The sequence below is a fragment of the Gobius niger genome (genome assembly GCF_951799975.1).
Source record: "Gobius niger genome assembly, chromosome: 7".
In the NCBI taxonomy this organism is placed as follows: domain Eukaryota; kingdom Metazoa; phylum Chordata; class Actinopteri; order Gobiiformes; family Gobiidae; genus Gobius; species Gobius niger.
Window position 1 is genome coordinate 29,828,675 of NC_136858.1, and position 22,022 is coordinate 29,850,696.

The 22,022-nt window shown below is 41.6% G+C and overlaps 1 protein-coding gene across 5 annotated transcripts in view; it reads left to right on the forward strand.

The window, feature by feature from the left end:
* fgfr2 (fibroblast growth factor receptor 2) overlaps positions 1-16,181 on the forward strand; it is a 55,237-nt gene extending 39,056 nt beyond the window's left edge. For all 5 annotated transcript variants that reach the window (XM_079559729.1, XM_079559730.1, XM_079559728.1 and 2 more), the window contains 8 exons: positions 1,312-1,433; positions 4,265-4,375; positions 4,518-4,708; positions 5,959-6,081; positions 9,111-9,181; positions 11,594-11,731; positions 12,439-12,544; positions 14,395-16,181. In XM_079559729.1, coding sequence (XP_079415855.1) covers positions 1,312-1,433; positions 4,265-4,375; positions 4,518-4,708; positions 5,959-6,081; positions 9,111-9,181; positions 11,594-11,731; positions 12,439-12,544; positions 14,395-14,559 — 1,027 coding nt within the window. In that variant the 3' untranslated portion in view covers positions 14,560-16,181. The remainder of the gene's footprint in view (positions 1-1,311; positions 1,434-4,264; positions 4,376-4,517; positions 4,709-5,958; positions 6,082-9,110; positions 9,182-11,593; positions 11,732-12,438; positions 12,545-14,394) is intronic.
* The last annotated feature ends 5,841 nt before the right edge of the window (positions 16,182-22,022 follow it).

A 22,022-nucleotide genomic window follows, 5' to 3' on the forward strand; every position in this document is an offset into this window, starting at 1 on the left:
CTATGCCCCACAATAACATACAACACATTCAGTGGGTGATTACAGAGATCATTATTTTTTTGGCTTCTTTGAATGATTGCAATCTGAAATTTCAAGGATGAACATGTCAGTAATTATGTTTAAGTTCTTAAATGTATTCCTTAAAAAACATTTGTGGCCCACTGTTGACGGAACATGTGTTATCTTACAACTCTATTAAAGCATCATCATAAAAAAAACAACATTACCCTTTTTTTTAACCAGCAACAATTATAGATGCGATCATGCACGGAAAGTTCTGCACAGTTTCTGCGACCAATAGTTCTCAAATGTTTGTGAAGGCTCTCATTCGTACATGAGTCCAGTCGACAATTTTCACTACGAATAGTTCTCAAAGCATGTAGGACCAAACAAACATTGAGTACCACACAATCCTTCTAAATCAGTGGTTCCCAACCTTTATTGTCTTGTGTACCCCTTGGGCCTTTCAATGGTCGTCCGTGTACCCCCTACCTCAGGGGTTTTGCAGTTTATTTAGAAAGTAGTTACTTAAAAATGGTATTTGCAAGAAAAACAAAAACAATGTTGCGGTCAAAATAAACCTAAAATTCTTCCAAGGCAACATATTTTACTGAAAAATATAGCTTTTCTTATAAAAATTATGTTCAATTTCCCCCTTTTTTCAATCTGAAATTGTTTCAAGTACCCCCTGCTAGGTCCTCGAGTACCCCCAGGGGTTCCCGTACCCCTGGTTGGGAAACACTGTTCTAAATAATGACTAGTGAAACTCTGAACAAAGACTCCCTTTTCTTTCTTATTTATAGCATTCAAACACCAACACTTTGTCTCTCTATTAGGTAGAGACTGGTTTTGCCACTGGAAGCGTCCCATCCTATAGAAAGACTGTTATAAATGGTTGCACATGAGCTGCAAAACAAAACAGCTTTACTGCATTGTATATCTCAAAGCTGAGGTCTTTCCACTGTAATAACTTGTAATGCATCTATTCCTGATCATGCCAACATAAGTCAAACAATTATGAAATGTATGTCTCTCTGTAAACCTTTAGCAATTGCTTTAGCATGACCTTGGCACAGGCTCTGGCCAGCGCACTAGTAACACACATACCAACGCACTGAAACAGAGAAAGCAATCTAGTAAAAACTACAGGGCGGGGCAGAGATGGCGCTGTGCCTAGTTTCATTCTCTCGCACTTAATCTTACCTGTTTATTCTTCACTGTAATGAATCAATGCCCGGCCAGTTCGGGTCAACGGCTTAAGCTTACGTCTCACTTTGTCTTTTATTTTTTTGTCCCGTGTTTTGGATACAGGTTGACACTGGGCAAGCCCCTAGGTGAAGGCTGCTTTGGCCAAGTTGTAATGGCAGAGGCCCTTGGCATCGATAAGGACAAACCCAAGGAGGCCGTAACAGTGGCAGTCAAGATGCTGAAAGGTAAGAGCATTTCCCCTGCCCCGACTGTGTTACAGGTGGGATGAAACGGTAAACGTCTGGCTTGTGCTGGGACTGAGATACCGGCCCATTGAGATACAGTGTACAGTTGCAATCAAGATAGTGTGATCAAATCTCATGTGGCCAGCAGCAAATGTAAATGTTCCAAATCTACTATGATGTCTGGAAAAAAATAAATTAGACAAAGTGCTCAGGAAGTCAATGATAGAATTAGTAATTTGGGGGGAAGGTGTTCTTTGGTGTTTGGGGAACTAAGACTCAAAAGAAAAACAAAAAACCAAGGCACTCCTCCATTATAATTCTTTATTTACATTTAAAGAGCCTTTATTTTGCTGGGCTGATGAGTGTTAAAATCTTTAAAACATAATGCTGGTGTCTTCCACACGCATCGGCCCCAAACAAGCCTTTGTCAAGAAGTGGAGTACTACTATGATGCCTCTTCAGGGTTCCCGCGGGGCATTAAAAAACATTAAATGAATTATGCCTAAATGAAGGCCTTAAAAGTCATTCTTCAATTTCTTTGAAAATATATTTTTTTCTTTGGAGACAGTGCTATTTTTACTGCATACATATGTCACTATATGCTACGGTCTGAAACCAATTCAACTGCAGTTCCGACTGAAATGTCAGTTTTTTGCTCAAAAGTTTCCTGTTGTTTAGTTTTAATATCAAAATTTCCCCTCATTCCCCTTTTGATTAAATGTTTGCAAATCTTACAAAATTAAATGTCACATTTGTTGCATTAAGAATATAGTACCTAGTATTAAAATATTATTAAAAGGTATTAAGTTTGACTTGCTGCCACCTTTAGAAACCCTGCTTTTGTTTAGAAATGTATTCTTGAGGTGCCCTGGACAACATTTTTTGTAACTCTCTTCAGTTGTAAATTATTATTATTTTTTGATTTGCAGTTCACCCAACTTTGCAAAATATAAATATAAAATATAAGTAGTGACATCTGTAAAAACATTGCAGTACTAAAAGAGGTATACAGTCATAATAGTAGTAGTAGTAAACAAATAATAATTTAGCACTTTCACCCTCCCATTCATACACCAGTGCACATAGACACTGGGGTCAAGGCGGGTCTAAGTGTCTTGCCCAAGGACACAACAACAGCCCCCTTGCTATAAGACGACCCACTGTACCATCTGTCGCCCAAAGAAGTATTTGTTGTAGCAGTGCAGTGTAGTATTTTTGCATCTCATAAGCTACCTTTTATAACAGTGAAAATGTCAACAACCAGAACAATGTCCAATAAACGTGAATCATGAAGTTTCAGCTAAATTGCAAGACAATTAAGGCGTGATGTGGAGGTGGAGACAAGTGTCCCTTTAATCATGAAGACAGACTGAAAGGCCGGGTCCAAAAAGGGGCCCGCAGACGTCACTGTTATGAGTTGTGGGCAACCTAACCACACTTTACATGTGATTTATGCGGCTGTGCGTGGGGCGAGCGGGCCAGAGGAGAGCCGAGGGGAGCCGAGGGGAGCCGAGGGGGGCGGGGCTGTCATTATGATTGGTTATTGGCGCTTGCTGAGTGAGGGCAGGCAGATTGGGGAGGAGGTAAGAGTTCGGGGGCGGTCACATACCTGACCCAGAGCAGCAGCTGGCTCCGACTGCACAAAGAGGCGAGTCAGGCTGGCACAAGCAGTGAGGGAATGAGGCACAGGCGAGAGGAGACTGAGACAGAGCTGAAATGAACAGTAACTTAAAGGTAATACTACGACAGAATACAGACTTCCCATTTGGCAACAGAGACAATGAGCTATTCAACTAGAACTGTAGCTTAAACCTTTCCCCCAAGTATCACATCATAAAGCATTTAACTTTTCAATCATAATCCAAGACATCATTCTGAAAACCAGGTCTAAAAAGAGGCTGAAATAGACCTAAACTTGTCAAACCAGGACTAAACCAAGATTCAATACTGAAGTTTAATCTCCTAACCTGAGCCTTAACCAAGCGCATTTTCTTCTTGACTGGAGTTTACAGCCCATAGTCCAGAGTAACGCCTCATTTGAAAGCTAAGACTAACAAAACTGATCATAACATGTCGTCATTTTTTACGTCATGTTTGTGTTGCTTTTTCATCTCTTTTTTTGTCAAGTTTTCGGCGTGTTCTCGTCACATTTTTGCTGTATTACTGTATCTTTTCTTGCACATTTTGTCGCACATTTTGTCCCTGTTTTTATTTTGTTATTACTGCTTTTCTGGCATATTTTTCTTGCTCTTTTGTCTTTCATCCTTGTTTTTGCTCCTTTTTTTGACGCTGTTTTCAAGAAGCTTTTAGGTTTTGCGTAAAGCCAAACTGGAGAAAATGTGCTCAGTCAAGGCCGGTTTAAGAGGTTAATGCACTAAAGCATAAAGGAAATTGTATCTAAACCAAAATAAAGGATTTTCAGATAACCCCACACAAAACCCAACTGCTCCTTTCTATTAAAGCACCTATCGCTCAACATTCATTATCGTACTCTGCAGTTCAGGGCCGTGGACAGAGACATTCGTGGGATGCCGTTTTGACGCTGTGAAAAGACGTTTGTGCCTGAAGATAATGAATCTAGATTGAACATCTTTAATTCCACCTGCTCCTCCCCCGGGCGCTGAAAGCTCCGCTCTGTAGTCTGTGCGAGGAGAAACTTTAGCCCGCATTGTCTGTCAACCGCACTTAATCAGGGGCACCTCCTAAACAAGGTGTTGCCTGACAGAGCCGCTGCTGTGTCCAGGGGTCAGGAGAGGATCGGATTGAGTGTGTTTGTTTTGCCTGCTCTTTGATTACATTCAAGTCACTTTACATTTCTTTGTGCTGCGCAGACGATGCCACAGAAAAGGACCTGTCTGACCTGGTTTCGGAGATGGAGATGATGAAGATGATTGGGAAGCATAAGAACATCATCAATCTCTTAGGAGCCTGCACGCAAGATGGTAATTCTTTTAATTTTCGTGTCATACCATGCTGTTTTCATCCTACATACTACTTTCATTTGTCATTACTGTGCTGTAAAGCGCAACCAGGCCTTACCTCAAAAATGCTTGTAAAGTAACTTTGGCCTTTTGCCCCATGCAGGCCCGCTGTATGTGATCGTGGAGTACGCCTCTAAAGGAAACCTCAGGGAGTACCTCAGAGCCCGCCGGCCGCCCGGCATGGAATACTCCTACGACATCGCCCGAGTCTCAGACGAACAGCTCACCTTCAAAGACCTCGTGTCCTGCACTTACCAGGTGGCCCGCGGCATGGAGTACTTAGCATCACAGAAGGTAAGAACGGGACCTTAACCAAATGCTTATTATTGTAGCCATCCATCCATCCATCCATCCATTTTCTTCCGCTTTATCTGGGGCCGGGTCGCGGGTATTACTGTAGCCAGCTTTAGTAATTCATGCACATTATGGGAACCATGCGCTGAATATTAGTGCTGAGCAGATAGACACCGAAGTATAAATATTGTGACACTGGAGCCAATATTCACAGTATCAGTCCTCATATCTAATACTTTCATTCTTGTAAATATTTTTTTTCAGACAAATGTATGTAAATGAACTATATCTTCTACAACTTTATCATAAGGGCTGCACTACCGCTCCAGTGGGAAAGACAAAGATGAAGTGCTTGTATTATTGGAATTTGTTCTGATTTTGAGTAGGTTTGGATTATTTTATTGCCTAATGAACTAGACTGATTTTCTCGGCTTGGCCTTTCTTTCTTGGCTTTTTTCCTTTATTCATTTATTTCAGGCAATGGCACAGAAAGTACAGTATACAGTATGTAAACAAGATGATCCATTTCTACCTGAAAGGGGGTGGGAAGAAGATAATTTATTTAATCCCAGCCCCAGGTCCCCATTCAGAAATTAATACATTCAGCTTCACTATTACTTTGTTCAAGGATTATTATACAAATGTTATATCATCAACTTTAATTAATGCATGTTCCAATGGCAATACTATTCGAAGACAGTCTATCAGCATTAAGCACATTTCAAGCTTTTTTTCTTTTAGGTTATTTTTTTTTTTCCTAGAGTCCCCTGTATTCCCAATGTCTTATACACAACAGTGATTTTACACAAGAAAACATGTTTCAGCATGGGAAGACCATCTACTAAAAACACTATCCTAGCCCCCCCTGTCATTGCCCCCCATTGCCCCACAAAAGCCCCTCTGTGTGGTAGCAATAGGAGTTTTTTTTTGTAAACAGAGGGGGTTGCACCAGTGTTGCCTATTCTCTCTCTCACTGGAGGAATGTGACGATTTGAACACGCAAACACAACCGCACATGCGCACTCGCCCTCACTTAGTGTATGTCAGAAATATGTCAGGAATTCCTACCTATCTGAACATGTTAATCAGTGAAGTCACCGTGACAAAGGGTCGCGCAGTGGACAGGTAATGTGGAGGCGGCGGCTTGCATCATAAACGCTTGGAGCCGAGTGTACAGCTGGTTTGAGGCATGATTTACATCTAGCTTTTCCACAGTAACGCTTGACCTTCCTTGTTTTTCTCGCCTTCAGTGTATACACAGAGACTTGGCGGCCAGGAACGTACTCGTCACAGAGAGCAACGTCATGAAGATCGCAGACTTCGGCCTGGCCCGAGACGTCCACAATATCGACTACTATAAAAAGACAACAAATGTAAGCTCTCACACTGCAAGAAACAAAAAACTATTATGCTATTATGTTTAAGTCTGACCATGAAAATGTGGCTCATTCTGTATCATGGGCAGGGAATGGAATTTATAAGGTTTGAATACTTATGTCAGTATAAAACTTGGGACTAGACAGAGTTAAAAAATGTTACAATTATGCAGCCATGTCCTAATGTGTAGAATGAGCCCAGATCTATTCACCACAACTGCCTCTAAAATCCTGCACTGTCACTCAAAAAGTTAATTCGGGGTCCGGAGTGCCGTCATGCACGAGCTTAATATAGAACCTGCAGTTTACACGTAAGACCTGAGGTGGCAGTAGCGAGTATACAAATGTCAACTTCCATCCAGTCCCTTTAAAGGTGCACTATGCAACTTTATATGTGGAAAAATCCTCGATCCTTTGTTTGGAAGGTTTTCACTCCTGATTGACCCTCTCACCAGAAAACCTACAAAACAATTGATCCTGAAGTGTTACAGAGACCACCGTGATCGAAAGTAGATGCGCCATGCTGACCACTCACACAGCTACTGGGTCACTACAAGGTCAAATACAGACAAATATTTAAAAAAAATCTGCGTAAAAAGTTGCATAGTGCCCCTTTAAGTCTTTCAGTAATCATATATTTTGACAGAATTTTTTGAATTTCAATTTTTTAATACAATTATTATTAGGTAGTCAATGTATAATAAATTCCCTGCAAATAATATATATTACTGAAATAGAAGTGATAAAAATAGCTGAATGGTTTAAGAAAAATCTCACACACTGCCAAAACTGAAAAAATACATTTTTCCAGACCATAGCGCTGAAGCGGTGCCTTGATGTCCTTAATATATTTCTTTCCTGATCGATGTAAGATGGGTTGCTTGTCTCCTGCCCTAAGTAGCCTATTCGATGAGCGAATTCCTTCTCTGAAAATGTTGTTAACAAATGGGACTTGCGTTTTTTGATCTATCAAATCCAAAATCATGTTAAAACATAATCAATAAGGTGATGGCTATTCTGGTGTAAAACATGTGATACTGAAAGTTTGCATAAAAGCGAAAGGGCTGAACATTTAAAGGCTGTAATTAATCCAAGCATCCTCAACCATGCGCTTATTTTTATATTATTCCTACTGTATGTATTCATGTGAGCAAGTAGTTAAACACAGAGTCAGTTCAAGAAAACCAACTTATTCTGCAAACCATTTTAACTTTGACGAAACTCATGCAATGTCACCAAACATATGCAACTCAATATGTTAATCCTTGTTTGGTTATAACATTGAATTAGGACCATTCTTTGTCCCATGTTCTGGGTTCCCTCAGCTTTCCCCTCCATCTTGGCTGGTCCTTTGGCAAAAACCTCGAGTTCCCATGCAGCCTCGTGAATGTAGATTGTTGATCCTTCACTCCCTTGTTCCTTTAGCGTCATCGCCACTCACACAATTAGCTAAAAAGACGAAGAGCTTGGGGAGAGAGAGAGAGAGAGAGAGAGAGTGGCTCAACATAATTGACATTTCCAAAGTGGCCCAGTAGCGGTGTCTTTCTTTTTCCCACAGCGGAGCAAAGCACGGCAAATCTGCATTGGTTGCGCATCCTCATTTGGTATGCATGGTTGCCTCCTGTAGCAAGCACGATCACGCTGAGAACTGGCTGACAACAACAACATGGGCAACAATGGAGTGTGATGCTGATGGAGCTGATGATTACGACAATAACAACTGATCTGACGCTGAAACTAATTTACACAGAGCGCTTTTTGTTGTGAAGTCTTTGTTGGATCACGGCATGGAAGGAACAGTGTGTGATATTGCCTGAATTTTGTTATTTTACAAAACGTGATCATTATAAATCGCTCATTATTATTGATAGTAGCCCGTTTTGTGAAATCCCCAGATTATTTCATATTTTTAATAATATAAAATGAGCTGGACTGATAGGAAGGTACTGGTTTAAAATCTCAGACTAGGAAAGGACTGGTACACATAACCATAAACCTTGAGTAAGTATCGAGTATCTGCCCACTGTTCCTTCTGAAGGTCGCCCCAAGATTATTGAAGAATACAGTGGTTCCCAAAGTGGGGTCAGGACCTCCTGGGGGGGTCACCCCACACTGAAGTGGGGACCGCATGATGATTCTGAGATGTTTTTTTTTACATTCCAGACATAGAATTTGATGTATTTTTCAGCACATTCAGCACATATTAGTGAAATTAAGCCCAATATCAAAATACAGCATCCAAACTCTAACCTTGTTAAACCAGATTTGAAATGTTTTGCACCTTATATTACTATAAATGTTATTACATTTTATAGAAGGGGGTCCATAGTTGTTTATTGAGTGATTGGTCGCAGCCACTCAAATTAAGTTTTTAATTTGGACTTCTGATAAAAAAGTTTCAGAACATTTCAAGTGACACAGAGTATTTTGTCACAAAGTTCTGTTGATTCAATAATTTCAGGTCAAGTCCCAGGAACCACTGAAACTGGTCAGGCAACAGTCGAGAACCTTACCTTACAAGGAAATCCCTGGCTGACAGAGAGCCGGCACCAACTTGCCTTATTATTGTCAATCATCGTGTGAAAATCATAAACTTATGATCATATATCAAATAGTGATTTGTTGCTACCCTAATGTTCAAGGTCCCCATCCACTTCAGCCAGACGTTTGTTTTGGTGCTACAGTTGATAAGATTGCAGCGTGCATTAAGCTACTATTCTGATCCTGCCCAAGGTCGCCCTGGCCGTCGTGTTTAGCGTCTGGGCTGCAGCAAACACAGATAAACCCTCTGTTATCTGTGACCCTTTTTATCGGCTGTGCGGCTATAACAATGTAAATGTTCCGATGGGAAATCCTCCTCGCAGACGGATCCAGAAATGCTTCATTCCCCAAACAGCGCTCGCTCACTTATCTGCCTTTGGAGAAGTAACGGGATCTTAACTGGATTCAATCATGCTGATGTGGACAGTTGTCTCAGAGATGATTCTGTAGATCAGATTTGACCTTTCCCCTCCTTGTGTCCGCAGGGCCGTCTGCCAGTAAAATGGATGGCTCCTGAAGCACTTTTTGACCGGGTCTACACACACCAGAGTGACGTGTAAGTATCACACAATCTTACTCAACTCATAATGAACATTAACATTGAGTTTTTGCACTTAAGAGTAGACTTTAATACATCATAGCAAATATAATAACTCCTTTGGTTTCTGTTTTCACGACTGCATGATCTCCCTCCCCACTCTCCTTTCGAGGTAGTTTTAGAGCAATTGGAGATTCATTGTTACTCCTTGTTTTTGAGGCAGGGTCTTGGTTAGGTGTTTTGGTGCTGTACTGGTGAGCTGTAGGTGGGGGGTAGCCAGTTACAAAGGCCCGGGACTGGCCGGTCTGCAGCAAAAGTGAGGATTTCACGCTAGACTTGTAGCCAATGCCGTGTTACTAATCTGAGCGGCTTCAAAGGGCCCTGGAAGGAGCAGGAGTTCGGCAGCACCTCCTCCCCACCGACTAACCCCTCCGCCTTGGATCCTGGCTCGGAAGTCTCCCCTTCTCTCTTCTGGGCCTCCATGGATGTCCAAACGTACACAACAAAGCTCTGGACCCTTTGCAGCAGACAGGCCTCATCCTTCTCCTTTTACCCCCCTGCATGTCCCTCGCTTCACCCTTCGCCATTCAGCAGTGCTTTTGAACATGTGGCTCTGCGCATTGTAGAACCAAACCACGATCAAAATAATCCCCCTCCCACATGTTTTGGGCGTCTTTCTTCGTCTACGTGGATTGCTGACCCGTCTCTGCCTGTCCTTTTCCCTTCTTTGCCCCCTCTTACTCCAAAAGCAGAACAAAGGCAACGTGTCCCTCTTTTTAGCGCGGGAGTCTTATGTGTTCTGACAGCCTTGTTTGAAGTTGGTGCTTCAGACACCGCTGGCTGAAAGTGTCTGTGGCAATTAGATAAATGCCTTTTACGCTGACCCCTGGGAAAGGAGCTCGGTGCGTGTGTGACTCCGTCGCCGGGGTAAACAGTTTTCATCCAGTTAAGTACTCGGATAGACACGGTTTCTTCCCGGCTTCCACAAAGGAGTGTCTACACGTGCGTGTTTGGGCATAAGTAATGAGCGGCACTTATGATGCCCTTTTGCGTTTGGTAGTAATCGATAACCTGAAGAGAGCGTGAGGCTGCAGCCACTCCTGCTAGCTAATTTCATCACTCACTTTTAGTAATAGCCTCTTCATGTAACGTGGGGATGGATCAGAGAAAGGTGTTGGGGAAGTGGGTTGCATCCTCGCGAGCATCATCACAGCGGTGCAGTCCAATCCATACATGACATCAGATTAAATGAATACATGAATCCCAATGTGAGCCAGTTTGACAAATAGGCTCTAGGGATGGAGTTGTGGTTAGCCCGGTAATGGTTGGAGACTGGAAGTGGGCAGTGCAGTAACACAGTAAAATTATATAACGCCATAAACGTCATGCGCGAGTAGTGGCGTTGTATGCTGATGTTTATATGCATGTACTGTAGCCCTTAATCAATGCGAGCGAGATGTTGTGTAAGCCGACCAGTAAATTAGGTCACCTTTTGCAATCGATCTACTTGAACTGATTGCGTCTGTAACCAGGTTTGAAGCGTAAAGTGACCCGGGAGCGTGTTGGCGTGGCCCGTTTGTTTGGCGAGTCAAGGTTGGATGCGGTTGAGCACAAACGTTCACCAAGGAGCGACCTGACGAGCCGCTAATTTGGGACGGAAAGGAGAGCCAAGTGTGTCAACAGAAGATACTACTCCGCGATAGGGAACAGGGAACAAATCTGCTTGTGTCAACAGATGGGGCGAGTGATAAAAACTGGCTCTCCGTGGCTGCGTGCCGAGTCGGACTTTCAGGGTGTGGCGTACAGCGTATACATTTCCTTGTAGGTTATAATACTTTTCTTTGTGAGCGAGCGCAGAGAGGAGACATAAAATCACAAGGAAGTAGTTAAAGTAGATAGAGTCATCTTCGGACGTTGGTTTCTGCTGGGTGGTCCGGTGTTTGTTTTGGTTTGGTGAGGGTGGACAATGTCAGCCTGTGTGAGTGTCCAGAGACAGGCAACAAAAGGCAGCATTGACCCCAGGGCCAAAGTGAGTGGGTCCGCGCCACAAGCCACCGAACGGCAGAAAGAAGCCATTGACACCACTGCAGGGGCATTGTCGAGGTTTACAGGCTAAAGCGACTAATGTAAATGATCTGGTGGTTCAAAGATAATCCACCCTTTTAAAATTCCTATACAGCATTTTTGTCTTCAGAGTGGCACCAGTCATCCAGATTCATCTTCCAATAGTAAATTCCTTTCCTCTATAGAATTCAACACAATAATAATAGAGCCAGTACCAACTAAGGCTATGAGAACAAATAGCTCTAATGCTCATTCATATTTTGATTGGAGAGAATGGGAATTATTAAGTTATTAATTATGGAGCCTTGTGCTTGTGTGGGTAAATTTATACTGATTCTGACGCATCCTTTCTTTTTGTCTCCGTAGCTGGTCGTTTGGGGTGCTGATGTGGGAAATCTTCACCCTTGGGGGCTCCCCTTACCCCGGCATCCCTGTTGAGGAGCTCTTCAAGTTACTAAAGGAGGGACATCGCATGGACAAGCCCGGCAACTGCACCAACGAGCTGTAAGTGCCGTCTCTCTGCATATTTCAAACTCCCTCACTATACTTTTTAGACCCATGTTTTTTGGGCTTGCAATACTCATTTCCTACATTTCCTAGACGTTAAAGTTGTAGAGTTTACATGTTCTCCCCATGTCTGTGTAGGTTTCGCCGGGTAGTCTGGTTTCTCCAACACTAAAAACATGTACAGCAGGCCTGAATGAATGAGAGTGTGTTTGCCTGCGTGAGTGGTTTGTGGTGGTCGTAGGGGCAGATGGCGCAGATTGCCCGCCTCACTTCTGTCAGTCTACCCCAGGAGCGGTGGCTGTGGCTAAAATAGTAGCTTACAACCACCAAGGATGGCGTGAATGAATAATGATTACAGTGCTGCGCTTAGAGAAACTTGATAACACATGTTTGTAAAGTGCAATACAAGTGTAAGCCATTATAATTACAAGCATGTTTTGGTCAGACAATGATAGACACAGCTTGGTGGACCACTATAGAGAAAATTAGCTGTTTTAGATGCCAACACTGCGTTTTTAAAATGGGCATGTAGTGTTCAAAGAAATGTAATCCACTTTATGCCCCAGCTCTAAAGGGCGACATAAAGTGACACCAAAGAACTCTGTCCCTTTAGCGATAGACAAAGTAGAGCGACATGAAGCTTAGTGTCTTTTACATGAATAGACAATGACATAACTTGTCTAACTTGTCACTGTTTTCTGAAGGTACATGATGATGAAAGACTGCTGGCACGCCATCTCATCACACAGACCCACCTTCAAGCAGCTCGTAGAGGATCTGGACCGGATCCTGACCCTCAGCTCCAACGAGGTGGGCACGGCTCCTCATTTTTCATCACTCGCACAGAAACACAGCAACAAAAAAAAGCTCAATTTTCCATCTTGAAACCATTCAGGGTGGTCGGCCTAGCTGTAATTTCCTGGCAAATAGGAGCCCGGCATTTCATAACAATAAAATGGAATATGCTACATTCCTACGCAGAACATGTTCTCAGTCCAATCTAAATGCAGCGGGTGCCAGTGCGTGGAGGGCGCTGCACAATATTGCTGAAAGTTTTAGGAGTGCGGGTTGCTGACACAAGGCCCTCAACACTGACCAAAAAGTGGCCTAACAATCCGATCCAGGCCCAATGTGGCTGCTGTGGCTTATTAAAATTGCCCAATCATCACCACCATGATTCCCTTTCCTATAATGGCTGTGCTTTTTCCATCCCCTCTCCTGTCTTGTGCGATATCCGCAGAACGACCTGAAAAGAGACCGTCAATGTGGAAAGCTGTCAAGACTGGTCTGTTTTGGAAAAGGGAACTTTGTGAATTTATGCCAAAAAAGCCCAACTCGGAGTTTGAACTTTTGAAATGTAATAAAGCAGCGTTTTTTCCCCCCCTCCCTCCTCCCTTGTGCGTCTCTGCCCCAAACCGCTGGCAGATGTGGAGGTCCTCAGTAATGCGAGCCTGTGCTTGTTGAGCTGGGAAAATGGAAGCCAGCGCTCATTTTCTAGAAAACCCCAAAACCTTTTTCAAAACTTGCACCCATGAAAGAGCAGAGGAAAGACAGAGGGTGCCTAACATGAAGTACAACATCACACCGGGCTCGGAGATCAGTGCCAGGATTTGGGGGATTCTTCGTTTTCATTTTTGTGGGACAGTCCGTCGTGGGCTGCCAGTTTCTGTATTTGCTTTATGTCAGACATTAGATCTGTTCGGATTGATACTTAGATACATAGACCCAAACTGCGGTCTATGTTTCTTTGTTGCTCAAAACCACATGGAATTGTTTTCATGGAACAAGACGTTGTCAATGTCAAAAAATATTGCAAGTTTGTGCGGAAAAATCTGGTTTTAGGCTTCTAACTAACAATCTCTAAAACAATGTGTCTATCAAAGTTGATGGGGGGAAAACAGATCTATCGATTAATTACCTCAACTCTGAAATCAGTTTTGCTATTCAAGAGACTTGTTGCATGTTTAAGAGGGGAAAAAAACATAAACCAGTTACTATATTACTCATGTTGAACCGCTATATAAGATTAATAAACAGAAGAATAGCAATTGTTGGCAATTCATGTTCCAAAATTCACTAGACTGTGTGGTACCAGGCCTGCTGTGTCTAGACATCAATTTATTGCCTTTTATTCCTGCAAATATTTTCATAACAGTATCCAGTTTGAGATTATTTTTCTGCTCCGTTTCACAAACCCTTCCAGAGTGATTTGGCTTGGATTAGATAAATATTATAATGAAGGTGATACGGCTCCTCTCCGCTGTTCTCAGCCTCCTTCGGAAAGTCCCAGTCTGTGTTGACATGGTTTCATTGTACTATTTATGCTCTTCAATACTTTAGACATTCCTTTAGAACATGCGGAGTGGAAAAGAGCAATGTAAACTTTAGTTCCTAAGGCCGACGTAAGAGTAAATGTTTGTGAATCTAGGGCGACACTGGCTTTGGAGGTTGAATGGTTGTTATAAGACGTAACCTGTTCTATTCCCACTATAGGATGTTGATATCCTGTTTTTATATTCTTGAACATGATACTCTATTTGGGTACATGGTGTGGGTATAGGTTAAACAATAGATGACTTAACTAGTAGTTGTCCAGGTTATGTGCAAGTCCATATTAGCTTGTATCTTACCTAACCTTGTCCTTTGTCTCTTCATTGCAGGAGTACCTAGACCTGTGCACCCCGACAGAGCAGTATTCCCCCAGTTTCCCGGACACGCGCAGCTCGTGTTCCTCCGGCGACGACTCTGTGTTTTCTCACGACCCGTTACCGGACGAGCCCTGCCTCCCCAAATACCAGCACATCAACGGGAACGTTAAAACATGAGCCTTACAGCAAAGACTTTAAAACTGACCCCAACAAGAAAACAGCTTCTTCAAGACACTTCTTCCAACACCCTTCTCCTCTTTGGTCCCAGTGGACTCATGGGCCTAGGGCGGGACGGGGTCAAAAGTGGTCTTAAATTTTTGGATATTGCAGAAAGACTGAGTGGACAAACGCTTCTTGCAAAAAATCCGCCATCTTCCAGACTTCAAGTTCTCATATTTTGGGGAGTGGCACTTCTTCCTCAACATTGACACTTTTTCGGTGAATCAACTCCACGGGCTGCCATTCCAAGACTGATATTTCTGCCTTAGGGGGAATGTACCTGCGGACCAATGTGAACTTGAAAACCATGGACTCGGAAAGGAAAAAAAAAATGGACTAAAAGAAAGTTTCAACTAACAATCCAGAGAAATAGGAGATCTATAGAGACAGCTTTCCTGTTTATTTTGTAATATTGATGCATTTCTTTTTTCCATTTCTTTATATGAACCCTTCCAATTATTCTGGAGAAAAAAAAAACAAATCAGTATAATGTATAGTGCTGGGTATATTTGTAAATATATTCAAATATGTAAAAATATATATTATATATTTACATGAATTATTTTTTGTATGGACTCCAAAATAACCACAACCCTCACCAACCAAGGTACGCTAATGGATGTGTCCTATATTTCTGTTTCATGCACACATGCACTCATAGACATAGACAGTAGAAATGACGGATGAGAAACTATGGGGGCTTTGGGAATGTATACGCTTATAGGTTATTAATCTATTTAAAAATCTGGCTGCACTTGATGTATAGCACAGTAATAACACGGTAATAGCATGGAAATAGCATGGGAATAAGGGAGTAAAGCATTTTGCAGCCTTGTTTCCATGTTATTACCTAGAAAATACAATGTTGCTATACTTTAAAGGTTTAGTGATATTACTATGATCTAAATTATGTGTGTCCATGTAATTTAATGCTGTTTCCATCCTAATACCATGCTATTACTGTGCTGTAAAGTAGGGTGCAACTGAAAAATTTGTCACAAATTATACAGGTACAGCTAGTGTAGCTAGTGATGCTAACGGTACTACCTAAAGAACAACATATAGCATTTAAAAATGTCGCTGTTGTCTCAGCTAAGTGTCCTAAATCAAGTAAATTTGCCTTAAATCTGCGGTTCTCAACTGGTGGGGTTGAATGTAACTTTATTGTTCACTGTTAAATATATGTGCCATATAGGTTAAATGAATGAAATAAAATAAATGTAAAAAAAAAAAAAAAAAAAAGATTCCTGCCAGTTGAGAGCCTCAGCTTTACAGTATTGTGTGGCTGCACGGGGAATTAGCTGTGGAGATTTAAACTAATATAATAATAAAACAACTTAGCAACACATAGACCTCGTAAAGTGAAGTGGTGAATGTATATAAAATGACAATGTTTGTTTATATTTTTGAATGGGAGCCTGTCTTCACTTTACCTTCGTAGTCTCTTGGTCCATTCGGATTTCTACTGCCTATGGCCACACATGTCTGTTTTACTCTCTCTCAGTAACACAGTGGAGCATTGGCTTTTCAGGGACTGAGGTAGCACGTTAATTTATTGACTTATGTTGTTTTTAAATAAATCTGAGGAAAAAAAAGAGAAAAAAACTTAAAGATTATGACAGAGTATGGCATTAATAATGGTTGTAATACAGAAATAATCCATGAAATTTTATGGTAATTTAAAATGATCTTTCAGCAGTAACAGAAAAGCTATTTTTAGTGGGTTTGAAAGATCCTGGTTTTGTATTTTTTATATATGAATGTGAATTTTAAGTTAAAATTTTACAAACTGTACATTTTATAGTCCGCTAATCCCTTTTGTATGTACAGTAGATGTTGGTACCATTTCTATCCAGACTTCTTTCCTAACTTTAGTAAAAGAGTCGGATTTCTGGATATTTAAAGACAGTTTGGAAACGAAAGGCAATTTTGGTAACTACTAGCTCTTGTAGACTAAAAGTAGACTCCAAATTTTTACTTGACAGAATTGAGAGCGGAAAACAAAGTATTAAATCATTGAAATGTTGTTTTTTACTGGACCAAGGTTTTGGATTTTGCAAGTGTTCATGCCACATTTGCGAAATAAACAATAGAAAATACATCTTTGTGTAAGTGTTTTGAGTGCCAACAATAGCCAACCACATGTGCTATAGTTACAGTTTAATATCAAACACTGTTTCTTTGAACAGCACACGTTGTTATAAATGTCATGTGGGTGGAGGTGTGTATGCTGTCCGAGCGGTTTAAAGACTAGAGTAAATTGTGCTTTACTTTGCAAACGGAGGGATTTCCCATAATATTTCACATTAATGCTACATACAGGGCGGTTCTGCTGAGAAAGAGCTTCTAAAGAATAATATATATTTCTTCAATGTTAGGTTTAGGGGTGTGTCTATTATACTAAGTACGGTACTATTATTACCATTAGATTTCACTTACACAAATATTATTCAGAGCAGTCATTCCCAAGATCAGATCCAAAGAGAGGGCCACATTTCAAAATACCTTTTTCTTAAGTTGACGTAAACCCTGGGAATTTGCAAAGTCAAATAATTTTCATGATAATTAACGAGAATTTATGGGAATAAAGACTATTTGCTTTTTTACAGACATATGTGAACTGCAGAGTAAGAAGCTGATATAATAATAGTATTTCATCTAAATATCTTTCACAGGAGATTTGACATGTGTCATGTTTGACCACAAGGGTTTGAACAGGATGGTTTTAGGTGTAGAGCCAATACAAAGAGGACATTTTGGAAATGAAATAGACTCTTTATATGTCTGTCCACCTGGTGTATATTCACTAAGAGTGTGCAATACTACGATATTATATTGTTCCATAATTTTGTTCTGTTCGTCATGTGTTCCCAACCCGCTCCTCCTCAGGCCTGGCACGTGAATTTAACCAATCACATCAAGTGTGACAAAACAATATCATCATATAAAACATTACCATCCCTTTCTGACACACACTATTAGTATAGTAGTGAATGATTCAACAAGATTTAGCCGCACTGCAGAATGTAGGTTTTAAAAAGTTGAGGATTATGTTTTGTGTTGTTTGACAGACGTAATGGGGCCTCACACTTCCTGCATGGGTTAGAAAAAACAAAAACATAATAAAACTTGTTAATTCAACATAAATGCAAAGATTTTTAGCATTTTGAGCAATTATAGCTCATGTTTTAAAATGTGAAATCATGTGCACGTAAAGAAAAGTGAGCAAGGAGTGAAGAACTGGGCTGGACAGAGTTTTAAATTGGCCTCAAGCACCCTCTGCAGGCAGCAGTGGGAATGACGTGTTATAAAACCATGAAAACAAAATAGCATTTCAGCCAAGGGCAATTTCAAAATACATCTTCACAGCTAGACGGTCCCGGGTTTGATTCCCACCTGGACGGAGCCTTTCTGTGTGGAGTTTGCATGTTCTCCCCGTGTCTGCGAGGGTTTCCTCTGGGTACTCCAGCTTCCCCTACCACAAAAAACATGTACAATAGGCCAGTATGAATGAGCATGTACGTTAATGTATGATGGTGGTCAGAGGGACCGTTGGCGCAGGCGCGTGCAGTCCCGACAGCTTTACTGTCAGTCTACCCCAGGAGAAATTGTCTCATCTAAAGCGCTTTGTGGCTATGTCTGTGAAAGGCGCTATATAAATAAAGTTCTTCTTCTACATTGTGTTGTGAATTGACAAACACGGCAAATAACCAATCTCAAAAAAGTAGGTTTTGCATGACATGATTAAAAAAATACTAATAAATTGCCCCACCATTAGCCACCATTAGCCATTAGAGTTAGATTACTGTGCGGTGTCCTATTCATTACGCTCGCTCTCCTTGGATACAAGTCAATTTGAGCGGGCCGAGGCTGATAGCTGCCAGACTGAAATGAGCTGATTGATTCTCCAGTCTCTTATCAGTATAGATTTAATTCAGCAGAGTAAGCGTCTGATCAAGCCCGGGATTATTTGCAAGTAAATCAAGCTTGATCTATAGCGGAGTGGCATCGGAGTGGCGGGCATAGATTTAGGTCTCAGATCAAGCCAATATAATTCATACTACACAACAGTTATCTAACATGGCCGAACATCAAGTGTCATTTAGGTAAACGACAATTTCAAGACAACAGACAATGACAGAATTAAAGAAAATGTTATTACGTTTGCCTTTGTTAATTTATGGGCACTTCACAAATAAATAAATACAATTCTATTCTACTGGTGTATAGCTAAAAGTCTAAACATGTCGTGGCTTCTTGCTGTTTTTCTTTGCTGTGTTGCAGAGAAGTCTCCATCCTGAAAATAAACCATTATCTAGAAGTTTCCATTGCCGCAGATTCCAAAACAAAACTGCACGGGCTACTGCTCTTTTCCACCTCAGATCTCGCAGCGCTGGCTGTTTATTGAAACTGTAAATAAAGTAAGTAACCTGAGCGTGTACTTGTGTCATAGAGGCCTGCACACACACATCAGCGGGCACGTCGAGAGGATGGAACAATATAATCCTTTATGTTGCTTCGTACTGTCACTCCCCCTTCAGCCCAGAGCACAATAGACAGGCGTAGTAGTGATAAAAGTGCGCAATAGCCGGAGTGCGTATCCGGCTTCCCCCAAAGTTAATAAGGGGTGTAGGCTTGATCCGACCACTCTCTTCCTCCAATCTGAGGGCAATCCTTCAGGGCCAATTGAATGGAAAAAGAGGAATGTTATTTTGGGGACTGACGTCTCGCTCCAAGCCCCTTTTCAGGATCCGGAGACAAGAGAGGACACGTCTGCGGCAGGAAAAGTCACAGTAGCTAAATGTGAATGTTAATGCTGAACAAGTCCGAGCCTGGTTAATCCCGCCTGATGCTAAAGAACACATTATTTACACATAAATCCGATATAGTACCACGAAATAAAGAGGATCCACTGCAAGTAATCTTACTTTTTGAAAATGCGTCATGTAGTAAAAAGGCATGAGGGCTCACATATAATTACTGGATTACTTAAACTATTATGGCACTAATCATGCATTGCAATAGAAGGATATATCTTTCAAGAGCCGGCGTTATATTGGATCCTAATTTTTGAAGCAAATGAAAACATACCATCCAAAAAAAAAATAAGATGAACTACAAACCCTACACTGCAAAAAGTAAATATCAAGCATTGTCTTAAATGTCTTGAATTGAGAAAATGTTACTAGTTTTGAGCAGTTTTCACTCATTTAGACTTTTTCCTGATCTGACCAAGTTTACTCTGCTCTTTTGAGGACGTTTACGACTAGTTTTAAGGGAAATCTCGCTTGAAATAAGAAAGTAAAACTGCCAATGAGATAAGACCCATGTTCTTACCCCATTGGCAAAGAAAATTACTTGAAATAAGGACAAAATGTATTGAAACAAGTCAGAATCATCTCAAAACAAGTAATATGATCTGGATCAAAAGCCCAACTACATCTTTCCTCGTCAAAACATCTCAAATTCGGATTATTATGCTCAAATTGAGCCTTTTATACTAATCTAGTTAATTAGTTTGTGCAGTGTACAGCTAAAAAATCTGGTTGTAGGGGAAAATAAAGGAAAAAAAATAGAAAGAAATAAACAACCGATATGTTCATGGGTTACGGATGCCATTTGTAGGACTTCTGAGCGTTCAAGTATACTTTGTTTTAAATGTTTACTATGCATGGTTCACATTTACATTGTATTGTATGGTATTGTATTTTAGGAGCATTTGCAGAAATTTGGTATTAATCCGCCATTTCTAATTGCTGAAGTACCCAAACCTCACAGCTGTATGCGTTTTCTCACCAAGCTATTTGTGTTGCAATGTATTTCAAGTGGCCAATCCACTTCTTAAAACATAATATAATGGCCATACCTTTTGAATGCCTGAGATGACCAGCTGAGTGACTGGTTGGTATTGGTCAGAAAGTCTGGCTTGGGTCAGTCTACCCCAAGGGCAGCTGTGGCTACATACCACAGAGTATGGAGTGAATGATAAATTGTCTTTTGTGAAGTACTTTGGGTGTCATGAGAAAGGACCTGTACAAATAAGATTCCGGTCAAAAATATGTGATGTGTCAAAACACCTTTTACTTATAGCAGTCAACTCCATTAATAACATGAACATAGCACTGATTGTGTAGCAAAGGCAGGCATTGAATAAAAGTAAAAGTGGTGGTATGAAGTGATTTGTGTATAAGTTTCTTACCCCATAAGTAAACATGACCCACCACAGTCTCCTAAGACCTAAACGAGTTTCTCATTTTGTGGACTTTTCTCCATGGTTTTCAAATGCTCTGGAGATTAACCTGGTGACCCCCACATATTAGCTTTGATTGACTTTGGTGGGAGAGGCCAGGACAGCAGGACTCAAGAAGGCCACCGAATGCTCCATAACAGGACAGGCACGAGGCAAAGCACAGCGAAACATCCGACACACGACCATCTGGCTGTAGGACGACCCATGACTTACTGGAGTGTCCTGACATTGCATTTGATTTTAGGTCATTTTTACTCCAAACTTGTTGTTTCTTCCTGCCCTCTGGTTCCCTCCTTGGCCTTAACGCTGTCCTCCCTCACGTAGCCATCTGGTGGGGCCTGGCGTGTTTGCACAAGGCTTGGTCCTCTGGAATGTCAACATGGGGCTTTGTGAAAGAGCTGGAGGAGCCCACATCTAGAGCAGATAAGCCCCCGGCAGCACACACAGAGGTGGGGTAGCGGGGTAAAGGGTTAGGGAGAGAGAAGGGGTCCGGCTCCGGGGGGTGGAGCTCGGGGGTAGTCTTAACAAAGCTGCTAAATGACCTCCATAGACAGGGTTTAATCCTGAACTTTCTCTTCCCTCCGCGTCACTTCATCTTCTGCAAATATTTTTCCTTTGTGAGAGGCAGATATTTAAGTAAAGGCCTCAGACACTGGCCAATCAAGACATAACATGGGCCTAACAGCACTGTGGAAAAGCACTCTCGTCTCACATCAGCATGTTCCATTCCCAGAACAGGCGGGACCTTTCTGAGAGGAGCTTGGATGTTCTCCCCAGGTCCGACACACCAGTTTGCCCGATTACCCGAAAACTTGCAATCTTAGGCCAATCCACAGGCTAGGTACTTCTCGGCTTCACTGTGGTCGCCCACTGCTCCTGAGGATGCACTGAGGAGCTGGATTCAGTCAGTTAGGGGCTGTAACATCTGGAACAGCATCCCTCTCACTATAAGAGAATACCCTATGTTTAGCACTTTCATCAAATCAACAATGTGCTCATAAACCATCTCGGACCCTGAGAACTTCAGGGAGGGGTCTCCTGGTGGTTCCCAGAGTCAATGATGGAGTCAGTGGAACAGTCTTCATGACGATGTGAGACAGGCCTCAACTCTAACAATGTTCAAATCCAGGCTGAAAACAGTTCTTTTTGCCCGTGCATATGACAACTGAGA